At 35.2% G+C, this 10,341-nt stretch overlaps 1 protein-coding gene across 2 annotated transcripts in view; it reads left to right on the forward strand.

The window, feature by feature from the left end:
• Window positions 1-8,690, forward strand: part of LOC131075964 (sec14 cytosolic factor) — a 45,044-nt gene extending 36,354 nt beyond the window's left edge. Inside the window, exons 5-6 of one of the 2 annotated variants that reach the window (XM_058012963.2) lie at window positions 6,712-6,822; window positions 8,090-8,690. In XM_058012963.2, the coding sequence (XP_057868946.1) occupies window positions 6,712-6,822; window positions 8,090-8,230 (252 nt within the window). In that variant the 3' untranslated portion in view covers window positions 8,231-8,690. The remainder of the gene's footprint in view (window positions 1-6,711; window positions 6,823-8,089) is intronic. The other variant, XM_058012964.1, reaches the window with a different exon arrangement.
• The last annotated feature ends 1,651 nt before the right edge of the window (window positions 8,691-10,341 follow it).

Raw genomic sequence — 10,341 nt, forward strand, 5'->3', positions numbered from 1 at the left:
TTATCTCTTGTAATATTTAGTCTTTCTTTCAAGTTCTCTTTAAAACATTTGCCATTTTTTATATTTTCCTTCTCCTCGTTATACATGCTTTTGGCTTTCTTTGTACCCAATCCTTCAACTACAACCTAGGACTAGCCTAAGTTTGCAACTTGCTATCTTCCATATCTTGGCTTTCTCTAAACATCCTGATGATGGATCACAAAGTGTGATCCGAAACGTTGATGCTAAAAGAAGTCACACAATTGAATCCAAAAGCAAGTAAATTTCGTAAGCATAGTTTAGTTTTTGGGGATATACCATCGGGAAGACCCCCTCACAGAGGATTTGAACACACTATTGAGTTAGAAGGAGCGAAACCCATCATCACCACTCCATATAAACATCCAAAAAGGTTCAAAGATGAGATTGAAAAGACAATCAAAGAATTACTCGACATGGGATATATAAGACCAAGCTTATTGCATCATCCATGGTTTTGGTAAAGAAGAAAGATGGAACATTAAGAATGTGCATTGATTATTGAGCACTCAACAAAAAGACCATAAAAAATGGATACCCTATACCCAGGATCAATGAATTGTTGGATAAACTACACAGAGCAGTCTATTTCTCCAAAATTGACTTAAGGTCGGGCTACCACCAAATAAGGGTCTAAGAAGAGGACATCCACATGACTGCCTTTCGATGCCATTTTGGCCACTATGAATTTTTGGTCATGCCCTTCGGACTTACGAACGCACTAACAACTTTCCAATCTTACATGTATCACATATTCAACAAGCAATTCAGGAAGTTCTTATTAGTCTTCTTCGATGACATCCTTATACATAGCAAAACATGAGAGGATCACTTAAGGCACTTGGATGAGGTCTTGGGAATAATGGAGGCACAATCCTTATACGCCAAAGAATCTAAATGTGAATTTAGAATGACCGAAATAGTATACTTGGGTCACGTTATTAGCAAGGAAGGAGTCCAAGTGCATCTAGAAAAAATACAAGCCATCTTGGATTGGCCCCCACCAAACAATCTCACTGATTTACGAAGAGTCTATGGACTCTATAGCTATTATAGACGATTTGTCAAAGGACTTTCACAACTTGGGGCACCCTTGACAAATCTCACAAAGAAAGGAGCCTTCAAATGCTCAGATGAGGCACAAGGGGCATTCGACAAATTCAAAGAAACCATGAGTAGTTGTCCAGTCTTGGCACTTCCCAACTTCAATCAAACCCTTTCAATCAAACCCTTTGTCTTGGAATGTGACACCTCAGGAGAAGGGATTAGAGCTGTTTTGATGCAAAATGGACATCCAATAGCTTTTGAAAGTAGAAAGCTGAATGACAATGAGTGGTTGTATTCCACATACGACAAAGAAATGCTCACTATACTTATGCATTTACCAATTTCAGGTAATACTTAGTTTGTGCAAAATTTGTGGTAAGAGCTAATCACAACAGTCTAAAGTACACCTTAGAACAAAAGGATCTAAACGAAAGACAACAAAAGTGGGTTAGCAAGGTCTAAGCTTATGACTTCGATATAGAATACATCAAGGGAAAGAGAAATATGGTTGCAGATGCACTATCCCGGAAACCAACCATTTGTTCCTTATCCATAATCTCCAATGAATGGAAGTCATCTCTTAGCGGAATACTCAAAAAATATCTTCACAAGTGACCTAATTGAAGGAAAAATTCAAGATGACCAATACAAGGTAAAAGTTGATATCGTCTTCTACAAAGAAATATCTACCTAGTCCTCGAATCAAAACCTAAAGAGAAGATCTTGAAGATGGTTCATGAAGCACCTACGACCGAGCATCTGGGCTATTTCAAAACATACAAACAGGTACGAGAACGATTCATGTGGAAAGGATTGAAAGATGATGTTCTTCAATTTGTATGGGAGTGTCCTACATACCAACAAAATAAAGACGAACATACCTTTCTCGCTAGGCTACTGCAACCTTTACCAATTCTGGAACAAAAGTGGGAAAGCATATCAATGGATTTCATCACTGGACTTCCTAAAGTCCTTTGCAGAGATTGCATTTTTGTGGTTGTGGACCACCTAACGAAATATGCACATTTCTTTGCCATTTCATCAAAATTCAATGTACTACAAGTGGCAGAATTGTTCTTCAAGGAGATATTTAGGCTTCATGGATTACCCAAAAATATAGTGAGCGATCAAGATAGTCGATTTCTTAGCATATTTTGGATTGAATTATTTAAGTTAGCAAGTATCGAAGTAATGCCAAGCATCATCTACCACCCACAAATGGATGGGCAAACAGAAAGAGTTAATAAATGGATTGAAGGATATTTACGTAACTATGTAGCAGGGCAACAAAAGCATGGATCAAATGGCCCCATTTAGGGGAATACTGCTACAACACTACATACCATATGTCAATAAGGATGACACCCTTCAAAGCCCTATATGGATACGAAGCATTATCGTTTTTGGAATTGGCCTTTGGCGAAAGCAATGTTCCTAAAGCAAAGGAGTGGATTCAAGAATGCCAAGACATTCTCAAATCTCTTAAAGATAACTTACAAAATGATTAAAATTAACAAAAGGTATATGCAGACAAACATAGAATGGAAAGAATCTTTAACATCGGGGATTTGGTATATCTTTGATTACAACCATACAGATAGTCAACCTTGAAGAAAAGTGGGGCAGAGAAGCTGAAACCAAGGTTCTATAGGCCTTATGAAGTAACAAGATGGATAGGAGAGGTAGCATATGAACTAGGGTTACCAGAAAGTAGAAAGATACACAATATATTTCATATATCTTGTCTCAAGAAGGCCCTTGGGCAACAAGTCATCGCATCCGAAAAACTTCCACCCTTAAACAAGGATGGTAAACTAGTTTTGGTTCCCGAAAGAATTATAGATATAAGAGAGAGAAAGTTAAGAAACAAGATACTCAAAGAGTACCTTACTATGTGGAAAAATCTTCCTCTCAAGGATGCAACTTGGGAAAATGAGCAAATTCTTGAACATCCAAATATTAAATTGCTTGAGGACAAGCAATCTTAAGGGGGGAGGACTGTAATGTCCCCTCGTAATAACATCCATGCCGAGCCATGTTAGATATCGCTTATTGATAAAGCGATTATCAAAAATCTTCCAAGACCAATATATATAGCCCGTAGGAGGAGTAAAATAAAGGACTGATTAGTATACAGAGTTCAATGATTGATTAAATGGAGGAAGAAGTGAGCTCAGTGACTCATTCATGATAGTGTGAAGAATCAATAAGAAGACCCATGCAGATCAGGGTTAATTATTAATACTAACAAATAATTAGCATATGATGAAGGGTTAAGAGATAGGCTTATTTATGGAAGAGACCCGATTAGAGATAGATTAAGGGAAATGATTTCAAAGAGACAAGAGATGACTCTTTAGACGCCACTCCTCATCATATATGAAGACAATCCAGTTCATTCCAGGAAGGCATGGAATACTGTTTGTTATTTACTTGTGTCCATATTTGGATCTGCTCAAATCGAGCATCTGCCTTTGGCATATTCATGTTGCACGGATTAGAAGTCAACAATCAGAAACAGCACCATTATCTGCATACTTCAAAGGAATAATCAGACAGAAATGAATCATCATCACTATAAGTGACAGAGAGAAGTCTGACAGCAGAAGTTCATAGTTGTTTCAGAAAGAGCAGAAAGGTATCTCCATAGTATAGATCAGAACACAGTCATTGCATAGTTTCCACCGCCATATCAGACATAGCAAAGATATTACATCTTATCAAATTGATAAGGATCATAGTTGTATCGGAAACAGCAGAAAGGTATCTCCATAGTATAGATCAGAACACAGTCATTGCATAGTTCCCACCATCATATCAGACATATTAAAGATATTACATCTTATCGAATTGATAAGGATCATATATCACATTCATTGTAACCAAATAGTTGCAGATCATATATTTTTTCAAATATCAATTGTATCAAGTTGGAGGGATAAACATATTCATATAGCAGATTATAACTATTATTCTTATTATAAGTGGTATCTACTACCATCTATTTCAGTTTTTATGAAGGTTTTGAGTTAATTACTTAGAACGAAGTCATCTGTGATTACAGTGTAAGCTTATAGTTCCTTATTCCTTAGAATTCACATAACAGGACATTACAGTACATCTAGGCACCTTTGGGATGTTCTAGGGGATTTTTGTGCCTTTTTGAGATGCTCTTGGCTCTTGTGTGGGGCGTTTGGGCCTCCTAGGGAGTCTCCAAACTTTTATGAGGATGTTAAGGTCACCTTGGGAAATTAAAGGGATTCCTGGCTTCCCAAATGTTTTTGGGCCTCCTTGCCATGTAAAAATCCAACAATTCTAAAAAATTCTCAATGTTTTTAGGGGTCTCTTATGTCTTGATCCTTGGTAACCCTTCTTGTGTCATCTTTTGGAATTCAGGGGTCCTTTTACTTGGATCCGTTATCCCTTTGCATCCTTGTCCCAAAAAATTGGCAAAATGTAGTTTTCACCTTAACTTTGTCCTTTTGTAAGTGGCTAAGTTGTGAATTCTTCATTCTTAGTTTGTCAATCTAGGATTTACATGATTGATAAATTGAGAGTGTGGCTTGCTTCAACCCATTTGCTTCTCAAGCCATCTTGTTCAGTTTTCTTTATGCTGCTTTAAACCCTTACATTTCTTTTGTTAGGTTTCTTATAGAGTTTTGATCTTTCACGATCGTCGATTATATAGCTCTCCTACACCTCCATCTCAAGGTTTGCTAGGAGATTAACACTTTCGTATGAATTAACACTCTCCTATGTGAACTCACCATCATGGATAAAAGTTTCAGCTTGTCAATTGAGACTAGGGTAGCCTACTTCTCTTGTGTTCCTTCAGTTGTGTATACTTTATCTCTTTCTGTAAGAGATCCCTTTATCTCCATTCAACTTGATTTTGAGAAGGATTTCCATTTTCAAATGCCAATTTACATGAGATAAGTCTACTTATTGGTTAAAATCTTATGATGACATCCAATGTTGCCATTCCTGTCTACAAACATCCATTTGTTGACCTCATTTTAACTTATTTCCATCGACCCATAGACTAACTCAACTAATCTGCTTACTTTAGGTAATAGATAATTGTAGGTAATATACTAGCTATAATAGCTGTCCTCGTCTTTTCCTCCCTGCCTAGAAGAAATTGTACCTAATTTCTACATGATTTTGGGAAATCTTAGGAAAAGCTGACTTAGATAATGACATGGTCTCAGTAGGGTGCCTTTGTAGCTGCTGTTGGTAGAGTGCCATTGTAGTCAATAAGGTAAGTAGTGGTTTTCCTCTTGTGATTGAGGTTGACCATCAACCATGTGCTATTTAGCCTATTTTACATACGGTTGTTGAAAAATGTGAAGAGTAGTGTAGGATGATTAATAGAAGCCACCTCAAAATGAGATAGTTCATACAACTTGAGTTTTCAGAAAGATTAAATGCCGAAGGAAATTTTCCTGGTTGCTTCGAGAATAGTATAAGATTTGTATCTGGTGGGCTTCAACTTGTAATATTGTTTATTGTAAAACCTCTGTTTACCTAAGGAAAACCTTAGAAGATCACGTACTTAATGATGATCATAAAGCATGCTGAATTTGGCTTAGAGTTTCTATAAATATTATGAATTTCTGTGTGAAACTTGACCAAATGTGCAAATGAAGAATCCTTCCTTTCCCCTTCTGCTTGTGGGATGTATCTAGAGCTTGAAGAACTGCAAGCCATTACAAAACTTGAAAGGAGAATACTCTTATGAAGAGAAGAGCAATTGTAGCATGGAATAATGTGCAATTAACAAGTGTAGTTTGATCATTATTCTCTGAATGAAATGAAGTGGAGAAGCAGAATTGTAATCCAGAAGCCAGAGATGGCTTCTTTCTTTGTGTTAAACGATCCTTCTACTTATGTTTTTCTTCCTACTTATTGATTCTGTAACATCTCTTGCCATTTAAAGGGTCTGGTTTATTCAACAATGACATGTATCTGTGTTGGGTGGCATCATGTAAGGTTATGTTTTGTTCACCTACGACTTGTTTGTTTATTTCTGTGCTGGACTTCTTAGTTATGCACATGGGTTTATTGTGGGTATATGTTATGTTTTAGTTTCTTATTTCTGCATATCTCTACTTGCACTTGCCTCTTTTTTTTTTAAATTAAGTATACTTTCTTATGCATCGCGAGTAATTTGGAAACAATTGCACAAGTTTATATAAGCCTTAAGCCCAAGGATATGGTTGGATTTTTTTGACGAGATGATTTGTGAGTATATCATATGACATGTTTGGCAAGAGCAAGGTTGCTATTTTCTGAAATATTGTCTGGCAGTACATGTAAAAAGGTTATTAACTGATTGAAATGAATTTAAAGGAGAGAGCCCATTGATCACCGAAATATATTGTGAGCAGTTAGTGTACTGTCTTTGATTATAACAATTGCATGCATATAAAATTATAGCATACAATTATGAAAATTGAGGCATTGAGGAGTCAATCTCATGATTTACCCCGAGCATTTTTTTCTTCCTAATCCTCGTATATTTCTTGCATGTAATCAAAGGAAAAATTGCACGAGTCTTATTGTGCCAAATTTGAGAAATACAAAGCATGGCATATCAGTTTAGGCATTCATTGATTCTAAACTAATGCACCTGAAATGTGACAGGATTATTATCCAGAACGCTTAGGGAAGTTGTACTTTGTTCATCTCCCATATATATTCTGGGCAGCATGGAATGTAGTACATCCTTTTATCGACAGGAGGACACGAGAAAAGGTACCTATTACTCATAAGTCAAAACTATGCAATTCAATTGGTGATCATAAAATTGCTGTAGGAACCTCTTCTCCCTTTAAAAGATATATCAACTTGACCATAAAGAATTGAGCCTTTTAAACAAACTACCATTAAGATAAAAAACTTGGAGTGAATTTTAGCTCCCAAGCACGAATGGATTTAGCCTTTTACTTGTTCTAAACATGGGCATCTTAGTATAGCATCATAAAGCTTCAACACATTTTCTATCCTTAACATTGTAAATTCAACACTAAGCTTTTTCCCTGCTAATACACTGTTGGTCTTACCTATTAGCCAAGGAACCAACTCATTCTTGATTTTCAAACTTCAACCTAAAATATGCAGGGATTGATGGTGCTCTTCCAATTTTTTCCATACTTTATCAGGCATGATATCTACACCAAATCCACCATGACTCAAAGCGTTGAGGAGAACCATGTCTCCAACCTTGATAGTTATCTTTGGGACACCTTTTCCTAATAATAATACATTCCATTTTTCTGCTGGCTTTTGTATTTCTTTTAAGATTTTCACTGCTTGGACTTGTGCTAATTTAGGTAGACAGTCCATTAATAGTTTTCTAATTCCATTTCGATCAATCAAAGATGCAAACTGTTGGATTGGACCATTTTAAAAAAAAATCCTTTTCTCGTCTTTTCTAATGTGGTCATCCCATCCTAGTTTTTGATGGTGGTGTGTTTCGTAAACCCTCCCCATATTATCTGACTGATTGCTCGTGTCTTTTACAACTCGAATCTCATTTTGCATTTGCTGTTTTTCAATTTGCATATCTAATTTGTTCTTTTTTCTGCCTCGGGCTATATTCAAGCAAGCAATTATTTGTCATTGTCATCTTGTTCAATTTTTAGCATGTTTGTTGCTTTTAGTTTTGGGTAATAGAACAATAGAGACGAAGTGTGTTGAAGGAACCTAGGGCTATATTTTTAACTAAACACAAAACTAAAGGAATTTCTGAACAAGAGAGGAATAGTAAATGGTTTCAATTCCCAAACCATAAAATCCATTGGATATATTCAAGATCCTTTTCAGTTCTCAAGTATATGTTAAAGAGGACTAGGATGAAAAGGAATTAGACATGCTTAGCTATGCTGGTACTTCTTACACGGATGGTTTACCCACTACAAATGCATGCGTATTTTCTATGTGTTTATTCCATTTTCAGTTTAATGATAAAAATAATTAAAGGGCTATTTTGATCATTTTTTGTTTCTTGTTTTTCTTACAGATAGTAATGATTGATAACAAGGACATAAAAACAACTCTGTTGAATGATATCGATGAAAGCCAACTGCCTGAAATCTATGGAGGTAAATTGCCCTTGGTACCAGTTCACGATGCTGTTGCACCAAATCGGCCTCCAAACTAAAAGTCATCATATTTAGAGGATTGGCAAAGCCATAAAATGTTTCGCATCATATACCATAGATGTTAATTGTGGCTAGTATCTGATCATATAATAAGAAATTTCAGCGTGTACTACAGACGCTGGCATTGACTGGTTTACAACCTCATTGTTGTATCTGCATCTGAGCTTCTCCTGCATTTTACTCTTTGAAATCTCAGAGCTCAAGAATTCAAACAATATCATCATATTCCAAAATGTTCTTTTTGGTATAAGACGTCACCATGAGAATGGATGATTATATCTACTTCATAATTCACTTTCTTCCAGGTACAATTAAAGATAAAAAGAAGATTAATCGAAAAACTATATCTTGCCAGTAATTGGTTTAGAATAGTTTAACATATTTGATTATTGAGAACATGAAACAAGAAGATTTGTGCACTGTTATGTGAATAATGAAATTCCATCACATGCAAATTAATTGGTTTATAATCGAAAAACTATATCTTGCCAGTAATTGGTTTAGAATAGTTTAACATATTTGATTTATTTCGAACATGAAACGAGAAGATCTGTGCACTGTTATGTGAATAATGAAATTCCATCACATGCAAATTCAAATAATTTTTTAATATTTATAGTCAAAACCTAAAGAGGTATATTGTGTGCCCCTGTACTTGTTCTAAATGCCATGGCGTATGGTATATGGTTAATCTCCAGAAGCTTTTTGCCTTGTTTTATTTTCAGGACACTTATTGGGTTCTTCATAATTCACCAAAGCTCTCATCTTGTTAGGGCTTCTCCTTCAGTAAAATTGTTCCTGCGCGTATATGCCGTCTTTGTGATATTTTCTATTGATTAGTTTTTTAATTTGTGAACTGTATCTGTCATGATTAGTTTTTTTTAGTTTGTGAACTGTATCTGTCATGATTAGTTTTTTAGTTTGTGAACTGTATCTGTCATGATTAGTTTTTTAATTTGTGAACCGTATCTGTCATGCCACACAATAACTTTAGTGCATTAGATCATTCTAATGTAATCACTTGAATTTCTTAAGGATATATAGGTGAGGATTTAATAGTTGACCAACTTAACTTCGCGTTTTTCAAAATACTATCAATTTTTTACAGCAGCTTACTTGGTAAGTCCTCTGCTTATAACTAAGGTTTCAAGGTCACATCATCAAATATGAGGTCACATCAGCATGCATTTTGCCGAGTTGTCCAAAACAACCCCAAAAAAGGTCGTGCATAAGGGGCTCCCATACTTGTGTAGCATCCATTTTACAATTTAGGGTACATTTCATTCAATTATGGGTATTAAAGTCACAACTATTGATGCAATATTGTCAAAAAAATTGGACATTAAATCAACAAGTATGAGTATTAAATCAACAACTGCTATCACAATAATTGAAAAGTGCTCAACTATTAGATCCTCTTCTCTAACAAACCTTTATGTAATGTGAAATACCACAAACCTTTATGTAATGTGAAATACCACAGACTTAGTAAGCCACCTTGATGTCATAATGTAAACTGAACGCTGGATGAACTTCAAACCAAATATGCATTTAAAACGTAGGAAAGATGGAGTAGATATGGCTGTGGGATGCTGTTGTAAATTCATGATGCATTACAATGCATCAGCATTATTTATGCCATGATGGAAGTTTCCTTCCTCTAAAAAGTATTTTGATGTCATGTCCCCTTACCTTATTTAATTGAAGTTTTATAATGGCATAACATTTTAAAAGGACAACTTATGTTTAATTAATTATTTTATGACAACAATACACCAGCGTTATTTATGTCATGGATGGAAGTTTCCTTGCTCAAAAAATATTTTGATGTCATGTCACCTTAGCTTATTTAATTAAAGTTGTATAATGACATAATATTTTGTATTTTGATGTCACGTCACCTTAGCTTATTTAATTAAAGTTGTATAATGACATAATATTCTAAAAGTACAACTTGTGTTTAATTAATTATTTTATGAAGGGCAGCGACTGTCATAAAGTGATTTTAATAAGGCATCATAAAAGTAACTTCTACTTCTATGGGAGTAAAAAGTAACATCAAATTTAAAGATTTCAAAGATCACTTTTGGAGGGAAAATGTAGAATTATG

This window comes from Cryptomeria japonica, chromosome 9, assembly GCF_030272615.1.
Source record: "Cryptomeria japonica chromosome 9, Sugi_1.0, whole genome shotgun sequence".
In the NCBI taxonomy this organism is placed as follows: Eukaryota; Viridiplantae; Streptophyta; class Pinopsida; order Cupressales; family Cupressaceae; genus Cryptomeria; species Cryptomeria japonica.